The sequence below is a fragment of the Passer montanus genome, unplaced genomic scaffold (assembly GCF_014805655.1).
Source record: "Passer montanus isolate IOZ18808 unplaced genomic scaffold, ASM1480565v1 scaffold19, whole genome shotgun sequence".
NCBI lineage: Eukaryota > Metazoa > Chordata > Aves > Passeriformes > Passeridae > Passer > Passer montanus.
In genome coordinates this window covers 13,875,123-13,895,548 of record NW_024366480.1, presented here as the reverse complement: position 1 = coordinate 13,895,548, position 20,426 = coordinate 13,875,123, and the positions used below count along the sequence as shown (strand labels likewise).

The 20,426-nt window shown below is 38.5% G+C and overlaps 1 protein-coding gene across 1 annotated transcript; it reads left to right on the top strand.

Moving 5' to 3' along the window:
• Positions 1-1,549: 1,549 nt before the first annotated feature.
• USP14 (ubiquitin specific peptidase 14) lies at positions 1,550-18,638 on the top strand. Its single transcript, XM_039706020.1, has 15 exons — positions 1,550-1,699; positions 2,228-2,260; positions 3,742-3,846; positions 5,477-5,580; positions 7,680-7,738; positions 9,673-9,803; positions 10,107-10,187; positions 11,317-11,396; positions 12,917-13,031; positions 14,356-14,421; positions 14,720-14,812; positions 15,808-15,936; positions 16,999-17,059; positions 17,720-17,827; positions 17,953-18,638. Exons 1-15 carry the CDS (start codon positions 1,616-1,618, stop codon positions 18,102-18,104), a joined length of 1,401 nt encoding a protein of 466 aa, XP_039561954.1. The 5' UTR covers positions 1,550-1,615; the 3' UTR covers positions 18,105-18,638.
• Positions 18,639-20,426: the final 1,788 nt, after the last annotated feature.

Here is a 20,426-nt window from a genome sequence, read left to right as displayed (position 1 = left end):
AATAGTCTGGGCACAATGCTGTGGCTTGTGCTCTGGGATGGCCCTGCTTGAGCAGCGAGGTTGGATGAGATGACCCTCTGTGGTCCCTTCCAACCTGACCCATTCTGTATGTGCTGTGTGTTCTGATCAGCAGGGAAAATACCTTCTTCCTTTTTCATACTTCCCATTGTTTTCAAATTAACGAGTTTCTCTTTTGTTTTGCACGAAATCTTGGTTGCAATCTCTGAAGAGAAGACAGTCATGCTCTTCCATTCTTCTTCTTGAGTGCTGCATTGTCAAAAGCAGCGACACTACAGATTAATAATTGCTAACTCTTCTGAATATTTAGCAGTGGAAGCATGACTGTTCAAAAATTCAAAACCCAAAAGTCTGTGCAGCTGACTGCTTCAGTGACTGAGTGGGTTGCCTTGTGCTTTGTAGATCTTAAATATGCAAAATAATAAATGTGTTTTTAAAAGAATTGGAATGTTGGGCAAAACAGAAGATGCTTTCTATTAGAAATACTGAAAATTTGGTAATTTGAGTTCCTTTGTAGACTAATTTAGCCTAGCTCTTTTAGACTTGCTTTTGATTATTCTGTGATATTATGCATCACAAGCATTGCAAACATCTGAAATCTGAACCTTTTTGGAAGGGTTTTCAAAATTATGACTTCTAAGAGCTTTGTGTTTTGAAAAGGTATGGTTGCTGTAATATATTTATGTAAAACCAAAGCAGAGGTAGAAGGATGAGGCTTTCCTAAAGTCTGGTATTTCAGCCACTTACTGTGCATTTAGGATATTGCTGCATGCTGTATTTTACAGATTTTCAGTAAAATTTCAGCTTGCTAAGGAAGCCTTATGTAACTGTGTTAGTTCTTGGAAATGGTCAAAGGTGTGTCACTGTTCTGGTCACTGTAGAGGCACACAGCTTATTCCAGGCATTTTTTGTCTGCTGTTGGTCATTACTAATCTCACCAAAGTGAAGTTAACATTCCGTTGTGCCATTCTGCCTCCCATTTCTGCTAATGATCCCATTTCCTGCATCAAGGTTTACACTTTTTGTGACCAAATTTCACTTTGCTTCCTAATTCCAGTCCTGCACCCTTACTGGGGTCTGTAGCCTTGCTTTTAAAGAACAGTGTATTGTTTTCCTCTGAAGGAGAACGGAAGTGCTGTGGATAACTGAGCTGGAATCGCACCTCTGAACTTCCTTCAGAAAGTTCAGTTGTTTGCAACAAGCAGTGCCAAGAGAATGGGAGAGTTAGTTCCAGACTGCTTTTCTGAAGACCCACTGAAGGGTTTCTCCTGCTGCTAGACACACTTACTGCTTGCAGAGATTCTCAGTATACATGTTACTTCAGACTTGTTTTGTTGGATATTTTTAGATCTGCTGGAAGTGGTATGTTCTGATGGATGAGGTGCCATATAGTAAAGGTGTTCCTTGGCTTCATTATTAACAATTTTAAGAGCTGAAAACAGAATATTTTGAGACTGTGTGAAGTCTTGGTAATCTTGGTAATTGCATTCTTGAGTATTAGGAAATAATCAAGTTTCAAAACATTTTGTTTGCAGTGAATGTGAAATGGGGAAAAGAGAAATTCGATGGTGTGGAGCTGAACACTGACGAGCCTCCAATGGTCTTCAAAGCCCAGTTATTTGCACTGACTGGAGTTCAGCCTGCCAGACAGAAGGTTATGGTTAAAGGAGGAACTCTGAAGGTAGAAATCAATTTTTTATATTATGTCTAACTTTGTTATGTGTTAACATGAACAGTGACGATGTTTCTGGGTGTTCCTCCGGAAGGTCTTTGGTTGTATGTGTTAAACTGACTGCACTTCTTGACTTATTTATACAAAACACAGCTTGGTGTGAGATTTTTTTTTTTGTTACTTTTTTATGTTCAAAATCTGAATGCAGGTTTTTTCTTTCTAGCTTGTTCAATAGAAATTCTTGGGTGCTTCTGTGCTGGAGACTTAGTGGTGTAATGAGACATAGCAACTTTTTGCAGCAAAATTGCCTTACATTTAAGCAATGTTGAACAACGCATGAGAAACCTTATTGAAAACATAACTTGGCTGCTTTTTATTTTAGTCAGACAAGACTTGATAACATGTAAATAGTTAATATTGTGTAACCTTGGATGAAACGCAATTGTATATTTAGAAATGTGATTAATATTAATGAAAAGACTTGCTACAAGTATCTTGCTACAAGATAATTAACTTAACTTTTTTTTTATTTCACAGGATGATGACTGGGGAAACCTAAAAATAAAGAATGTAAGTTCTGAGCAATAACTAAATTTTACTATTCTAATTTTTTATTTTGGCATTTAAAGAAAGACTTCAAAATGCTTCCTGTTTCTGTTTGAATGGGCAGTGCTATCTAAAAAAGTTATACCTTGATGAAAAATAATTTTATCAATGTCATGTGTAAGCCTGCTTAGAAAGGTCTCACCACTGATTTATGAAGCAACTTCTTTTTTTGCATCAGTAGGGAGCTCTTACCATCTTTTCTGGAGTACTTTAGTGCATATATTTATTCCAGACAATAAATGTTCGGGATCAAAGCAATGCTGTTTTATCTGTGACCATAAAAATAAGTGATGATGTTTAGAGAGATCTGGTGAACCTGGGCATTGTGTGCAGACCCTTGTCCTTGCACATCTCCAGCATGGACAGATGTTTTGGTGATGCTGAAGTTACACCTCTGCTGAAGTCCTTTTTTACCAGCCTGCTGAAATGTGCTCTCCTCTGTTAAACAGTGCTGTTTTTAAACAAAATTACCATTAGTAATGGTAATTCATACCTTCAGCTAGTTCAAAAAGAAACCAGAAAGTGTTTGTGTTTATGTTGCTTGCAAGTATAATATTGCATCAGGGAATCCCACAGGTTTTTGTTGGGGATTTTTTTTGTGTCATTTTCGTTACTGTACGTCTCTTGTAACATCTTGTAGCAGCTTTACGGGTTTTACTCCAGTTCTTCACTGGGGAAATTGAATTAGGGAGCATTGCTCTTTCCCTTGTAACTATTTTGCAAGTGTCTGTTAGCAGCCTCTAGCTGTAGCTATTGTAGCAAAGTTATTCAGCAAAAGATGCAGTACATAATATTCTTGTCTTTTTCTGCATGTGGTTGTGCTAATAGCTGCTTTTGTTCATTTTAATAATGTTATATACAAGTTCTAGGGATTTATTTACACTGTCAAAGCAGTTTCTCTTCATTCTGTTGTTCATCCTTTTCCTTAGCACTGTATGTTTCAAGTCTCCAGATAGCAATTTTCTCCTCTTTGACAGATCTTATTGTGTAGATGTGCTCCTGTTGAATAGTAAAAGACTAATTTTCATATTATGCTAGTTCAGCAAGCATGGAAACCTGATTGACTTTTTTTTTTTACCCCATAAATGTTAGTTCTCATGTCTAAACTGATGTGGTAGCTTAGGTTATTTTTCACTTTTCAACTGGTTTAACCCAGAACTTGCCAGGCAAGCTCACTAGCCTTACCAGATGCTTCAGTGGAAACATCTACCATGGATAATTCTGTGGAGTTGTTTCAATAGGTACTTCCTAGATATGAGGAATTGAGGTATGCTCTGAAGTCACAGTAGTGCAGTGTATTGGTTCTGTTAAACTAAGAGATAAATAAATAAATAAATCAGCTGTGTTTATTTTTGGGGAAATAGCTGAAGTATGTTAAGAGCTTAAGGGTTTGAGTGGAAATAAGTGTCCCTAGCCATTCATTGCTGCTTTCACTGTGTTTCCAGGGGATGACCTTACTAATGATGGGCTCCGCTGACGCGCTGCCAGAAGAGCCGGTTGCTCGCCCCATCTTCGTGGAGGACATGACAGAGGAGCAGTTGGCTTCAGCTGTAAGCATGTTTGCAACTTCACTTTCTTGTAAACCTTTGAGTAATGGCAAACTTTTAAATACTTGCAGTTGTTTAAAAGTGGGTTTTGAAACTGTAGTGTCTGTTTAGCATCTTCAGGAATCACAAATTCACGTTGATGACCAAACTGGGAGCAGTGAAAAGAAATCTGGGATTTAATTTAAAAGTCATACAATTAGTGCTGTTTTTCCTTTGAGCAGGCAGCTTAGTAGATTTTCTGAAAATAGCATTGCTGATGTTTTTAAAGATGAAGTTTTATTGCCCGTACTGCATCAGTGTCCTCTACTTTGTCTAAACAAGACCTCTTAGATAGGCAATTTTTTTCCCACCTCTTTCATATCTGTGAGGAGAAACTAGGGTTTGTTTTGGGGCGGGGTGTATTTGGGGTTTTGTTTGTCCATGTTACTAGTATTGAGTCAGCTTCGTGGAAAACGAAACTAAGTTTGACACGTGTTTTGCTTTGTGGATGTAAAGTCTGAAAGAGCAAAATTATTATTTTCTTAATGAAGTAACTCCTGAATTTCCTCTTTTACAACTTGAAAGCCTTAATTTTCTCACAAGTCATTTGAACTGCAAGTTTTGTCATACTTAACAGTTGTTTGTTTGTTGTCAGCTGTGCATGCAGAACAGAAATACTTTTATGCATGTCTGTATGAAAAAGGATCTGTAGTTCAGCACTGGGTTTTTGCTTCAGGATTTAGTGCTTTCCAGGCCACCTGCAGGTGAAGGGTATCTATGTATTTTGGAGTAACCCCATACACAGACATTGAGATAACTGACAGGCAAGCAAGGACATGATTTCACTGTCAGATAACATTTTGAAAAAGTTGGTCACATGGAAATTTTGTTACACATCAAAATTCAGTTGTCTGCAGTGCATGTGTTCAGTTGTGAGATATGATGAATGAGTTCTCTCTTCCTAAAATAATTTGTTGGTATTAGTATGCAGTACGACTTCGGTTTCATTAAACTATGTGTTTTTCCCTGACAAATACCTAAGTATTCAGGATTAAAGAAAAAGAAAAATTCTATTACATGGTGATTTATAGTTATTTCTGAAACTGGTTAGCTTACTATTAGTTGGCCTTCACATTGATCAAAACTTCAGAAATTCACAAGTTGCCTGAAAAGATCAAGTTAATGACCTGTTGCAAATTTCTGGAGAGGAGTTTAAACAATGCTTTTGTTTCCAACTATGAACTCCATCATTTTCAGAGTTTTACTGAAAACTGATTCTGATTAAAACATCAGTGTTTTGTACAAATGTGTTCATGTGGAAATTTCACGGAAATAGAATTTTAAGGTCAAAACTTGAATGGGATTAGAGTTGAACTTTCTGAATAATTGCATGCTTGAAGAACATATTCGTTAAACTAAACACGCATAGAAAAAACCCCAAAGCATTCCTGAATGTTCCCTAAAAGTATCAAATGGTGTAATGATAAATACAATCATAAAGTGAATCTGGAAATCCTCATAATGTTTGATGGAATAATCCGGGTTTTATGCGTAATTCATGTGCTTAGACGTTAATGTCACATTATAGTATTTGTGCAGAAATGGTTGCCACTTCTCTCTGACCTTCAAGCACCCTTGTGAATTTTTTTGGTAGATGGAATTGCCATGTGGATTGACAAACCTTGGCAACACTTGCTACATGAATGCTACGGTTCAGTGTATCCGCTCAGTGCCAGAAGTGAAAGAGGCCCTTAAAAGGTAGGACAAAAATACCGTGACTAAAATGTTTCCTTTAGCTTATGAAGTAGATATTTTGCAGAGTGGTCATCTTAATACTGGTATAGATTATCATGACAATCTGTTACTCTTTCGGTCTCTTCAAAATTAACAGAATGATCAATTAAAATTTATCCTATGGCTGTGTGTGTACTTTAATGAAGAAGTTAAGGCTTTGTGTTTCTTGGAACTGGCTTTTAATAGAGAGAATGTGTTTTGCTTAGCTAGAAAGTAGTTCCTATCAAGACCAGTTTAAAATTCTAAAATAAGCTACTGAACTCTTAACCCTGTTTTTTTGCTGTTAGTTTTTATGGTCCTGTTCTGCATAAAAGAATCATATGGAAGTCCTGTTCCTTTGAGGAATATTTCCTGCAATGGCTCTATTGCACAGTATTTTCAGCTGAGAAATTCTGACATTTGCTACTTGGAGGTACAGCAGGAAGTTTTAAGAAATCTTAATGGAATTTTGTTTTGTATGCTAATTTGTTCTGATTGTAGGTTAACTTTTCTGGTTTTTGTTTATTTTTGCTGTTCTAGACTGAAATGTGAAAATAGCTAGTGTTTTTTTTTGGTTGGTTGTTTTTTTTTTTTTTAATAAGGAATATACAAGAAACTTGAAAGCTATGAATGTTGAAGGAAAAAAGAATACCTGCCAATGTGGCCTGAATTTGTCCTCCAGATGAATTGTAATAAGAAAACAATTGAGTATTTTTAAAAAGTGAGAGTTAGGTAGAGCATTATTGCTGTCTTAGGTTTCATTTGATTCCTTTAAAATGCCCTGCTTTCTTGATTCCGTGGTACCCAGCTGTATAGTCTGTATTACAGAATCACTTGTTATTTAAATAGGTATAAACAGTTTTTCATTCTGTTAGCAGGTGAACCTTAATTATTAAGCACTGAGAACTACTCATGAAGTACAGAAATTTGGTTTCAGGGTTTTTGTTGAAAAATGCTAACACTATCAGTGTTAGCATTTTTGGAAAGTCTGCTTCTTTCTGTATGAAAGACTCTTGAGTTATGGCCCTGAATCTGAATATTGAACATTTGCTTCAAAAAGCAAAATGTAGCCTGTGAAACTGGCAGACTGCAATACAAGATGTGGCCGTATTGTCTGTGGGAAGTCAGATTCACACTCGGATTCAAGCTCTGTTTTTCCCTGGAGATTTAGCCTTTTTTTGGTCTTCCCTGCTTGATGACAGCATGGAAGGCTATAGGGTGCATGGCAGTGGGAGAGGTGTGAAAGGACTCACTTGGGACAGCTGTTAAGCTTCTTTCCTCGCAGCCTGCTCTGCTGATCTCCCCAAGGAGCTCCTCCCTGTTCTGTAGCATGTCAGGGGAAAGTTTCCTGCTCATCATCTAGCAATGGTCAGAATTTCATAAATTCAGTCTGAGATTAGAGAATATATGAAATCCTCCTTTGGCTTGAAGGCTTTGGGGAGTCCATCTGTTCCTCATCCAGCTGCTAAATTAGGAGTTCAAAGAAGAGTGGTAAGTTCTTGTCATACAGGTGGACTCCCGTGCCTTTTTGATGTAGGAAATACTTTCCCCAAGAAAACATCTCATCTCTCACTGTTTTACTTCTGCTGTGGAGGGAGGAAGCAAGCTTGTGTGCATTTCATCTGCCATCTTGTTATTTAAATAGGTGTTGAAGGTGTTTTTTCCCATGTATCTGAAGAGGCCATGGCGAATATTTCAGAAATGGCGTCCTTGAAGGTGTTTTTTCCCATGTATCTGAAGAGGCCATGGCAAATGTTTCAGAAATGGCATAGCTTGTGTTTAGACTTCCTCAGTTTCTTTAAAAATAAAACGAGTCTTTGAGCAAAAGGATTAGGGAAGCAGCAGTGATGTAGCCAGACTTCTTGGTCTGCCTTTACTGTCTGAAAAATGCCCGTTTTCCTTTGCTTCCTTTCTTACAAAGTAGCTGAAACATTGAGGTAAATGTGAGTGAATCTTACCTTTGGTTACTTCTGGCTTGGTGATAGATTTCCTTTAAATGAATCCAGTTGTTGCCTGCTTCAAAAACCCAGCTGTCCTTCCTGTTTGTGTTTAATTGCATGCAAATTATTTTTCTTCCCTTTCAGGTATGGTGGTGCCTTAAGAGCTTCAGGAGAAATGGCCTCTGCTCAGTACATTACTGCAGGTTGGTGTTCAGAGTAGAAAACAGGGCTTTAGACAAGTGTGTGATTTCCTGCTAGCTGCAGATGAAATTTGCAGTTAAAACTGTTCTTTAGTGCATATGCCTTAGGAATGTCAGACCTGCTGGCACTGGAGGATTCATTTTGTCTTTAAAGGTTATTCTGCCCCTGCCTGCAAGGCATTTATCTCTGCACATTATCAGGCTGCAGGCTAAGGAAAAGATACTTCAGAGTGATGTAGGCTTAGATAGAAACAACTTGTATCTCTTAATTGTTTTACATGTAGGCATGAAATAATTGGAACTTCCTAGAGCAGATTCCATCCATCCATCTATTGATTTGATCACTTTGTATAGAAATACTTTAGTTCTTTGTTTCATGTAGTGGTAGGCTAACACCATACACCTGGGGATATGTATCTCATTGGTGTTTTTTAATACGATTTATTGGCTGAGCATTATTGTTACGATGGAAACTGATGCTTTATCAGTGGTCTTGGCCTTTGCCCTAAAGCTCCAGATTTCTTAACTGGAATGGAAAGGAGAGTCTTCAAAACAGAAGTTACTCTTTGTTGTGGTGGTCTGGGTGCTCACACTGTGGGAGCTCACAGTGGCCCCGTATCTTCAAGCTCTAACTAGAGTTCTAGTTAGACCCCTTACACTTGAACAAGGGTACTACTTGTCCACTTTTTCTTTTTTTACTCTATTTCATTGCCCCACTAAGATGCTGGGCCAGGACACTGGGATTTCTACCAGTCCATTTAAGGAAAAACAAAACAATATAAGGAAGGAAAGGTCCAGTTTGTGGGTATGCCTGCTGATCGAATTTTGGGGTGGTAAGTTCAATGGTTACTCTATACAGCCATGCCTGCCCCTCCCCTTTTCACTGCCTTTACTTTGTGTCCCTTGTTTTCTTTTTAAGGTGACAGCTCTGCTTCTTAGGAATTTTAATAGTTTAAGTAATTTGTAGTTAATTCTTGAGTCCTGAGCTGTTCAGGAACTCCTGCATGACACTTATGGCATTTTTTTTTTTTAAATTGCTGTGTCATGTCAGTTGGACCTCTTATCAGGGTCAGTGAAGACATTTCTAAAAGAGGAAGCAACTGACTTTGGTTCCCTGTAATCTTACCTATATTCACTTACTGGAGAGAACAATTCATTAGTCTCTTCACTTGTAAATTAGTGACCATGCAGATTTTTGCCTACCTCACAGGGTTGTTGTGAGGATTAACAGGTACCTTTGAAGTGATCTGTGGATTTAAAATGCTGTAACTTGGGTAGATAAAACATATGCTAGAGTATGGGATAAAAAAGAAAGCCATGTGTGTTGTCATGCAGCCAGTATCATTCATTGGATTGCACATAGTTATGAGCTCTCTGCACACATGCATACACATACTTGTTTTCCTGGGTCTTAAGCATGGGTATTTCTTAGATATTTTATTAAAGTTTTTTTTCCTGGTAGCTGGTGAAACTTAAGTTGCTCTAGAGGAAAGATTGTGAATGCCTTCTGGTTTCTCTTGTGAAAATGCTATTCCTCAGATGTATTCCAAATAAAATTGTAATTGCTCATTTTTTTTTTCTCCTGTTAGCAGCCAGGAAAGGCAATATCCTTGTGAAAATGTTGTTCCTCAGATGTATTCCAAACAAAATCTTAATTGCTCAATTTTTTTTTTTTCTCCTGTTAGCAGCCAGGAAAGGCAATATGAGCCCAATTCTCAGAATTGCCCTCTTTATACTTTCACAATTGTGTTCAGAAAGGAGATCATAGGTGCACGTGTTATGCCACCTGGAAATTTGGTTCTGCTTTGGAAAGATCAAATTGGACACTGTTAAATGATCAGTCTTTAAATGTTGTTGCTGTTTTACTGTTCTTTTTGCACTTCCTGCTGTGTTTGAATTGTTTTTTCACTTCTCAAAGCATTCACTTTTTCTTCAAGCTCTTAGAGACTTGTTTGATTCCATGGATAAAACTTCCTCCAGTATCCCACCTATCATTCTCCTGCAGTTTTTACATATGGCCTTCCCACAGTTTGCAGAGAAAGGTGATCAAGGCCAGTACCTTCAACAGGTAAAGACCAATTTTTAGCTTATTGTTTAAAATTCTGTAGTATGTTGGAAGTTGAGAACAAGAATATTTTAAGACTTTCCTTCTCCTGTGAAAATAATTGCTCCTAGTAAAGTGGGGTGGTTTTTCTGTAGAAAAGTTGCATAGAAGTTGAACGTAATATCAAGTGCTAATTTTGAGAATGCATGGTCAGTTGGGAGAAATTCTTAGTTAATGAATCCTCACGTTTGGCTTTATAATTGATGGGTTTAATGTTACTAAATCATAGTGCTTGTAGTCAGATTTAATGTTGTGCTCCCTTCCTAGGATGCCAATGAGTGCTGGGTGCAGATGATGAGGGTACTACAGCAGAAGCTGGAAGGCATAGAAGGTGATACAATTATGGAGGTAATTGTAGTCTTACTCTAACCAGAATAAGGATTTATAGTATTTCACATATGTTTTTTTAAGTATTACCTGTTTGTGAGTTCTTTAACATATGTCTGGAATAGAGAAATTGCTTTCTGATGTCTCTGATCAGCATAATGCTACCATGGTGCTGTCAGTGATGCAGTGGAGTGTGCTAAAGGAAACCTTGCCCTTAGGGCTGTGTAAGGCAGTGTTGCACCAAGCTGGTTGTGAACCCCTCTCATGTATGTGGCAGCTGGCCCTGATAACCTGTGAATTCAACACATAAGAACTTTTTTTTTTTTTTCTGAAAAAAAGTGTGCTACAGTTTTAACTTTAACTGTTAACCTTATACAAGAAACTGCTCAATGTTTTTGCCGAGATTTTACCGGAACAGCTTTCTCTTTTCTCTGTCAACTGTTTTCTGGAGAGTCTTGGCAGAGCCTTGGAAAACTATCCTGAAACTTTAGATAGATTTAAGTTAAGGGGCCAGGGATTTATGAATTTTTGATCTTGCTTGTTAATGGGCTTCAGATTGGTTTTAGCAGCATGTTATAAGCATATTTATTTTGAAACTTTTATGCTGTGTAAGAAGATTGACTGACTAGGAGAAATGCACTTATAGAAAGATGAAGGAATAGGCTTTAAAGAATCTAAATAAAAGGGGTTATTTAGTCTGTAGAGAAGACTATTTACGTTGTATTTAAAGTTACATCATAATACAGTTTTAACTTTAACTGTTAACCTTATACAAGAAACTGCTCAATGTTTTTGCCGAGATTTTACCGGAACAGCTTTCTCTTTTCTCTGTCAACTGTTTTCTGGAGAGTCTTGGCAGAGCCTTGGAAAACTATCCTGAAACTTTAGATAGATTTAAGTTAAGGGGCCAGGGATTTACGAATTTTTGATCTTGCTTGTTAATGGGCTTCAGTTTTAGCAGCATGTTATAAGCATATTTATTTTGAAACTTTTATGCTGTGTAAGAAGATTGACTGACTAGGAGAAATGCACTTATAGAAAGATGAAGGAATAGGCTTTAAAGAATCTAAATAAAAGGGGTTATTTAGTCTGTAGAGAAGACTATTTACGTTGTATTTAAAGTTACATCATAAGAGATTTTGTTTTACAGACAGACTCCGGAGCTACAGCAGCATCCTCTAAAAAGAAGAGTTTAATTGATCAATTCTTCAGCATTGAATTTGAAACAGCGTATCCTAAAGACTAAGGCAAGATATAAACAAGGATGATTTCACACTTTAGCAGTTGAGTTCAGGGAGGATGAAAAGCATTGTTCAGAATAGTATGGAAAATGAAGGTGTAGCTTGGGGAAGAGGGTCATAATGTTGTGCAGGAGTACACAGAACTTAGCTTTAAGATTGGATATGCTTTGAGAGAGAGGATGATGTGGGGAGAAAGAATGGTAATGGAGATCTACAGGAAAAAAAGCCCTTGTTGAATTTCAGTAGCACATTTCCTCCCCAGAGAAGATTGGTACTTAGCAGCTTCAAGGGTGCTGACATGCTTTATCCATCTAAAAGTAATTGTTGTCCTAAATCATCTTTTTTGGCTTGTAAGGGTGTGTTGCTGACATACCTGGTATACTAAAGATGTACAAAAGGTAGCTTGATTGATTTCTTAAGAAATAAATTAGGTGTTCACAGTTGTATGAGTAAGAAATAAATGCAGCTGACAGCTTTCTAGTGGGTTCTTTATAGCAAGAAAAAGAGGATATTACCACATGGGGCACACATCTCGTGGCAAGTATTACTCTTTTCCCATTTCTCCACCCCAAAATCCTGGCTGTCATCAAACTGAGCACCACTTTTAGAAAGAATTATACACTGTGCATTTTGCTTGTCTGAAATAAGGAAACATCCCCTTAGATGACGTACTGTATCTCATGGCTTGGTAGTAATGAGGAATAAAGGCCTTTTTTAAGGTAAGAATCTTGCATCTCTCTCCCTCTGCTGTGACGTTTGTTGTCCTTAAATTAGTTGGGAGTCTTGGAATGTGTAGCTAAGAGGAATGATGCATAGACCAGTATCAGCAAGAAGACCTGTTAGAAGAGTTTTACACTTTATAAGTGTAATTACAGCAGCATTTGTAGAATAGCTACAGTCAGAAAAATACCTGATTGGAAGGAGATGGATGAGAGAAAAGCATTGGGCTAAAACTATGAAAAGAGGAGAGGACAGACAGAACAATTAAAAGAAATGTGTAGAAAATAATGAAGGAATTAATTTTATTTCAGTGAAGAGAACAGATACAAGGCAGAGAAAGGAGGCTCTGCATGTTGAAAGAAGCAGGAAGTCTGGCCAGCAGCAGCAGTAGAAGAACTTTATTAATCATAAGCAACAATAGAGTGTAATGTTGGAGGAGAGCTTTGTAACTGGGTGTTGGCAGCCAGTTAATGTGTTCTGTGTCCTGGGGCTTGGGTGGTGATGGGGGAGAAGAAAGAAAAAGCAGGCCTCAGCTTAAATGGTGATCAAAGACATATTTTTCTTTTTTTGGTGTGCTGTCTGCCCCTGCTGCCCCTTGTCCTTAGCCAGGAAGGAGCAGATTGGTCTGAAGGAAGGGCTCCTTCAAATCTTTTTTGTACTATGAGAAGGAAAAGTACTGTCTACACAAAGCACATAATTACCTAAATTGCTGTGCTGCCTGGCATGTTCTTTTCACTAGAGTAGGAGTTCAGCTCTTGGTGCATGATGGTTTTCCTTAATTTTGTGAAGCATGAAATGTACAGAAGCCGAAGAAGAAGAAGTAACTAAAGGAAAGGAGAATCTCCTTCAGCTTAGCTGCTTTATCAATCAAGAAGTGAAATACCTGTTTACAGGACTAAAATTGGTAAGCTATTGCAACTTTTATTGAATTCAAATTCTAAATGGCCTGCATATTTTTCAGTTGGAATTGTAAGTGACCTAAATGCACTTAATTCTAAGTGTATTTAATCTGTGACTTGGAATTGATGTCTGCCGTCCAAGCTTTACAAAGTTTCAGGAATCTTTTGGTGTTCGTTGGGAAGGTGGCTGTGAAAGGGAATTGCATGTTAATGTCAAACAGACTTCAGGAGAGCATTATCTTGACCCTGACATGGTCTTCCCCTTGCAGGTAACCAAGTGCAAGGCAGTTTGCTCCTTGTTTCTTCAGCTGGGTTTCGCTCCAGACTCAGCAGTATCATGATTTATACAGCAATAAGTTTCAAAAAGGTCCAAAAGTCAGCTTGAAAGTAGGGTGGCATTTTGGTTCCTAAATAAAACCTCACCAGATGATGTAACAACTAAACTTGATTTTGCAGATTTTGATGGGGGTGTTATTTTCCATCAGATAACAATTCTAAAACTTTTTTAAATTAAAACTCCTCTGTTATTTTTATGTATGTTTGTATTTTGAAATTGTAAAGGCTTTTTGGGGAGTCTGAAGTAGAAAGGAGAGGAGCTACTGTAAAACCTTTGTAGTAACTGTGTAAGACTAGGGCAGTGATCTGGTTTGTACAGGACTAAAACCCAAGTTGTGTGATTCTCAGATAATCTTTGTATCTCTTTGTCTTCTATTTTTTCCTAACAGAATTTAGAAGGAAAAGTAGGATAAAATAGCTAATGCTCACAAATGAAAAAAAACTATAAAAAAAGAAAGTTCACTTTCAGGCCAAAAAAAATCTACAATTCTTATGCTAGATTGCCTGGAGCAAGAGAATTGCAACACTAAGAACCAAGCTAGTCTTTCCTGGAATTTTGTTAGGAGACACCAGCTGTCAATTTAGATGCAGCTCTGGCTGCTTGAGACTGAGAGCTGGGAGATGTGCAAATATTCTTCTCACAGGAAACTTCAGATTTTCTTCAGTTGTGTTCCAAGCATGATATAATACATTTGTAACCAAGTCCAGATACAATTAATAATAAAATCCAATTGTGAGTTCTACTCCTGTGAGGCAGAATTTTCTGCAGAGAGAAACTCAGTGTTGTCAAGGCTCAGGAATGAGCCTGGAGCTGAAGGAATGAATGGGCATGGTCCTTTCTGCCAAGGAATTTCAAAATCTTATGTGTTGTAATGGCTGACAGCAACAGAAGAGACTGGCAGAACAAGATTTAGTTTATGTTTGTTTACCCCTGTTGTGCTTTTCTCTAAGCTGTGTTTTATGATGAACATGTGTTACTTTTTCTTGTAACAGCGTCTTCAGGAGGAAATCACCAAACTCTCTCCAACACTGCAGAGAAATGCACTCTATATCAAATCTGTGAGTGGTACTTTCCTTGCTCTTTACAGTTCCTTTAATTGTCAGTTTTCTGTTCCAAGCCACAAAGTTATTGCTGTGACACCATGTGATTTATGTTTATAAAGCATCTGAGTATCCACTACCAGGAAATTTAAGACAGAACTTCAAAAAAGGAGACCTTGTTTTATTCCTGTGGGTTTCTGTGCAAATATATTCCCAGAATAGACATAATAGAATTTAGGATGACCAGTGTTTAAGGTAAAAAAAATCTGTGAATATTTAAAGTAATAGCTTTTTCTAATTTGTTTTTTCTTTACAGTCCAAAATTAGTCGCTTGCCAGCATACCTGACTATTCAGATGGTTAGATTTTTTTACAAAGAGAAAGAATCTGTGAATGCAAAAGTTCTTAAGGTAAGTTTTCTGCCTATTAAAGTTTCATTCCTCTTTATGTTTTCTGTCAGTTTTTATTAAAGGTAGACAATGAGGACTTGAAGACTACTTACTAAGTTGTTTGCCTTTAAATTGCATTTAAAAACATTGAGTGCAGTTTTTTTGCTCAAGTACCCAGTAGTTTTGTTCCCAGTTGTGATGGTGTGTGGCAAACTACACTACCCAAACTAATAGACTGAGGAGGGAGGTGAGGGGCAGAAGAGAATTTGTCCCAGTACTGCTAATACTGTATCATGACAATAAAGTAAATGTCTTTTGGTCTTTTCTCGGTGGTTCCAAGAAGAATGTTTAATAAGGAGAGGGCCATGCTTTCAAACTCTGAACAGTGTTCTAATGTTGGTGGGAGATGTTTATGCTGTCAGACACTTCCTGTATTAGTTATTTCAGTTGTCTGGCTTTCTGATGGACAAATGCAGGAACCAGCTGCAAACAGCTGAATGTTCTGGTTTTGCTTTCTGTTGGCCGTGGCCGACAGACCTCGTAGGCTGCCTGAGGAGCATCATGATAGATGCTCCTTCCTTACAAGAGGAGGAAGTGAAATCAGGATTGAAGGTTATTATGTTAACTATTTCAGAAGGTAGTTTAGATCGTACCCGGGCAAAAATGTTATTTTGTGCTGTCATTCTACATGCATGCTTCTTTTTTCTTCTCCCTTAGGCCTGTATAAGTATTTCCATAGTGTAAAAGTATGACAGCTAACAATAAAGAATCTGATTTACTATTAGTCTTTACTGAATATAATAATTTATAGCGGTTTATTTATACTGAATTAGACATTCTTCTGTGAAAGCATTGTAGTTCTTTTGGTAAATACTGTCACCAGAATCCCAGTAGGTCAGGTTGCCATCAGTTTGAAGAGGGTTGCATTTAATTTGATTGTGTGGTCTTCCCATGGGAGAATGCTTTAATGTGGAGTACCAAACCATGCTAATAAATCTTTGTTTTTTACTTCCTAGGATGTCAAATTTCCTCTTATGTTGGATGTGTATGAGCTGTGTACGCCAGACCTGCAGGAAAAAATGGTTTCTTATCGATCAAAATTCAAAGATCTAGAAGACAAAAAAGTAAATCAACAGCCAAAGAACGTAAGTCTTCTGACACTTTCACTAATTCATACATCTGAAATTGGGGTACTAATAAGGACTAGAGAAAACTTCATGTCCTTTAATATATTATTTTCTTACATAGCAAACTCCTTGGTATTGAGCTTTAGATCTTTTTATCCTATATTTTCATGAAAATACAGTATCTCCTTTGGTGTGTTTGCTTGATGAGAAATGTTAAATGCTGTAGTCAGACAGCAGGTATTAAATATATTAAAATGTAGCACTTCTGTTTATTAGTGCTGTGCCTAAAACTTTTCTGTAAGTTACACAAAATTACTGTCTTCAAATATTACTGTTTGGTGGCTGCTCCTTCTTCAGTGGAGTGTAGAAAGCTGTTCCCTGTTCAGCAGCTGGAAAGGGTTGTACAAGGCACTGCTGTGTGCCTGACTGGTAAAATTAGAGTACATGTACTACTGAGCTTAAAGTCAGAACTGTAAAAACTTGGAAAATAGTCTCATATCTTATCCTGTCTACATAATTCTAAGATTGACTTCCCTGTCTTTAATGAAGACAAAAGCAAATGAGCTAAAACTGTCATGTTTTAGCCATTTTTTTAAAGTTTGCTGGTATTTTTCCTGGCCTAACTCATAGCAAATTCTTTTAAGCATTTGGATAAGGCTTGCATCCCCTCTTACACAGATGGGAACAAGGAAAGAGTGCTATTTTTGAACAGAATGTATTGGCACTTACAGTCTGTCTCTGGTATTTTCTTATTGCCACTTCTGCTGTTACCAAGCCCTCACCAAGGAATAAATCTGCAATTGCAGAATTGTTTCATAAACAAACCCATAAATCTCGTGGGTGAACACTGCAGGCAGTGTTGTGCTAAAATGGTTATATATTTGCTTTAAAACTGGTCTTCTTCAGAAAAGGCTTTTGTATGTCCACCTAAAAAATACAGCAATGAACTGCTTTCAAGTTGAACAAAAATGTTTAGACTTAGAAATGTACTTAATTTAATGGAGACTTGGGATTTGATGTGATTGTGATAGAGCTTTTATTAGACTGTTCCACATTAATTCAACTTACTCTCTTTTTTAGTCTAGTAAAAGTGATGGTGCACAGAAAGAAGTTAAATATGAACCCTTTTCTTTTCCTGATGGTGAGTACAGGGAAGCAAATCTACTTTAAAGTAACTTTCTGTTTATTTGTGTTTAAGTGTACCTGATGGTAGGACTATTTTGAGAACCCTGTCTCTTTAATGCTTTTGAAAATTACTCTTCAAAGACTGACAGGAATGGAAAGATTAGGTAAACCAAAATGTTGAGATAGTGAAAGGCATAATTGCCATCCATCTGACAAGTTGGTGATAACAGAAGACAGGCACATCAAAAGACATTTGCATGTAATGTGCAGTTGTTTTGCACGCTGCCTTGTCAGTGTGTGTGGTAGAAGGCTGAAATCCAAACAAAAACTTAAACTGGACTTCTAAAAGTGCTGTGGTGGTGCTGGTGTTGCCTCAGTTTTGGGCGGGCTTGGAGCCTGAAAGTCCAAAGCACTCACCCTGTGCATTACATCAGTAATTCTTATGGGTACATATTTATTTCATGAGAATGCAAAATATCTTCAGTTTCCTGAGAGTCGTCTCGTGGCTGAGAGCTGCTGGTTTAGTTCACAGTGGTTTTGTAGTGTGCTGTAGCTGGGGTTTTGCACAGAGAGCTATGGTGCTGCAGCCTGGCTGATGCATCTCTGGACTGCGAGCTGTTAAAAATACTGCAGCTGTTCAAGCAGGACTCAACATCACTTTTTCTTTCCCCTTCAGATATTGGCTCTAACAACTGCGGCTATTACGACCTGCAGGCAGTGCTAACTCATCAAGGCAGATCAAGTTCCTCTGGGCATTATGTGTCATGGGTTAAAAGGAAACAAGGTAAAAAATAATAAATAAATTGCCCTGTTAACCACTTTTCACAGCTCCTTTCAGCAAAGGGGATGTTAAGCAAGCTTAAATTTTATGCACCTAAGTTACAAGTGGTCCTCTTGTTTTCCTTGCAGATGAATGGATTAAATTTGATGATGACAAAGTCAGCATTGTTACACCTGAAGACATTTTGAGGTTATCTGGGGGTGGAGACTGGCATATAGCTTATGTTCTACTCTACGGCCCTCGCAGAATTGAAGTCGTTGAAGAAGCAGCTGAACAATAGTCTTCCGTTTTAGCCATTCTGCCTAGGTGTGAAATAAATGTTGATTACTGATCACTTCTTTAACCCCAGAGCTTTAGCAAGTGGATAAATACTTTGTTCAAACCTTCTCATGTGCAGAGGGCTATTGTTTTAAAACTGATCCATGTACCAATTAGTCACTATGGGACTGGACTGCCCACTGTGGTGGTGACAATACTTAAAATAGCTTTAATGTCTTGCAGAAGATAATTTTTTTTAATGAGCCTCTCCTCCTCCTTCTTCTCTAATGTCATCAAGTATTTATTACACACCTACTCTCACATTTGTTACTCTTGCATGGTTTATACCACAGTTCAGTAGCTGTCCATCCTTTGCCTTACCTGGCAGTTCTGTTAGGAAGGTAGAAGAGAAACCGTTGCCTTGTTGTGTAACTCAGTGCTGCTGCCCGTAGCCAACAGCTGTGGCTACAATCAAGTATTTGTCCAGCCTGACCTGCTGATTCAGTCTGTTCTGTTGCTGGCATCTCATGATTTCAGAATAAATTGTGATCAACAATGTGTCTCCATTAAAAACAGCTCCTGTCCTGGTACTGTAGTCAGTTTGTTTTCACTTCTTGGGCCACCACTAATGAATGTCTCAAAGCAGTCATGGAATAAAGTCACTTTTTTTTTTAAGCTGTAGGGATGTGTCTCCTGTCCTGTTACTCATTACTTAGTAGCTAAGTCCAGTGTGGTGGCTGCAAAACTGGGCTTTGCTTATTATTTACAGGACCTTCTGCAGTAACTGGATGTGACTGCTGTAAAAAAAGCCTTTCAGCACTGGCTACAGCCCAAAAAGCACTATCAATGTCATCAAGCCCCTCCCCCCTCCATGTACAGATTCCCAATGTTGATGTGTCCCAGTGCCTTCTGAAAGAGCTGTTCCACATTCATAAAAAATACTTTCACTTCTGTTGGCAGGGTGGTGAGTTTGCCTGTGCCTCACTTGATCAGAAAGGGTCCTTTTACCCTTCCCTGGGGACACTGGCATCAGCTGTGGCTGTCACACATAGCTCTTCTGCCTTGCAATCGTTACTCCAGTGCCACCTTCCCTGCACAGCTTCACCTGGGAGCACACCAAAGGCCTGGGGCTGTATTGTAAGTGGAACGATGCTTCATGGCAAGTTCTGCCCATTGAGGAAGGCCCCTGACAGGACTGGATCTGTTCCTGCAGGCCCCACAGAAACACTACAGGCTCCTCCAGGGTTAAATTCTTGTTCTGCATCCTGTTACAGGGGAAGGAGGGATGGTGTCCATGCCTGGTTGCTGCGTTGTGGGACTACATCCACTGTCATCCTCAGCCTTCCCAGCACTGAAGCTGTCAGTCACAGCTGCACAGTTCCACTTGCAATATGCTCAAGTCCCTTAACCAGCTGAAACTGCTGAAGTTCATACCTTCTACCAATCCCTACCTGCAGCAGGAACTAAGACCTGGGCTATTATTTCCAATAATTTTCCTGTATCTCTGCCCCTACCAACCTTCAGTGAAGCACTCTAATCAAATTCCTGATCTCATTTAAGTGTGAAGTGGGGCAGCAGGCACGAAACTCATTAATGGCTCGGCAGGCAGGAACTCTCTATTGACATGGTAGCTAATCATGCTGGAAATTCACAGCTATCAGTGAATAGCTGAAGAAATACAGAAAAGAGTTCAGTGACAGAAAAACAAACTAGCCACAGAACAAGTTGTAGCCAGCTGCCACTTAACACCACAAAGATATCTCACAGTTTGAGAGAAAACAGCTTTTTGTACCCATCTAGAGACAACCACAGCCTTAAAATGAAACCTCCACAGTAACCTGTGACAAAAAAAATAATTATTTGTTTACTACTCAGGGGTGTTCCTACACAGCCAAAGAATGAGACACTAAAAATAATCATTAACAAAAATCAGTATGGAAATCTCATGATCATTAACTGAACCAGTGCTTCAGTGGGAGAGCAGGACAGCGCTCCTTCCCTGGAAGCCTTGGAGCACCATCACAACCCTTCTATTTTACCTCTACCAGTTTTTGACAGTCCTACCTCTACTAGGTTTTGACAGTCCTCAGCTCCCATCACCTCAAAATGTGACTCCAAAGTCCTTCACACACAGTCCTTCCCTGCTCTGAGGAATGAGCTTGCCAATTCTCTGCCCAGTGGGAGCAACCCGAGTTCTGCTGGTGCCAAACTGTCCCAGAGCCTGCCCCAAAAGCTGCCAGGACTCTCTATCCTCCCCTTCATGGTCTACCACTAAAGATGAAGCTTCCTAGTTCCAGGCCAGGGCGACTAATCCTGTTCTCAGACAATCTGGACAATCCAACAG

Bases quoted from the DNA above. Each gene is read 5' to 3' on its own strand.
- USP14 (XM_039706020.1), top strand. From the start codon at position 1,616: ATGGTCTTCAAAGCCCAGTTATTTGCACTGACTGGAGTTCAGCCTGCC. The intron at 13,032-14,355 runs GTAAGCTATTGC...TTCTTGTAACAG, and splicing joins TGTTTACAGGACTAAAATTG to CGTCTTCAGGAGGAAATCAC. The intron at 14,813-15,807 runs GTAAGTTTTCTG...TTTACTTCCTAG, and splicing joins TGAATGCAAAAGTTCTTAAG to GATGTCAAATTTCCTCTTAT.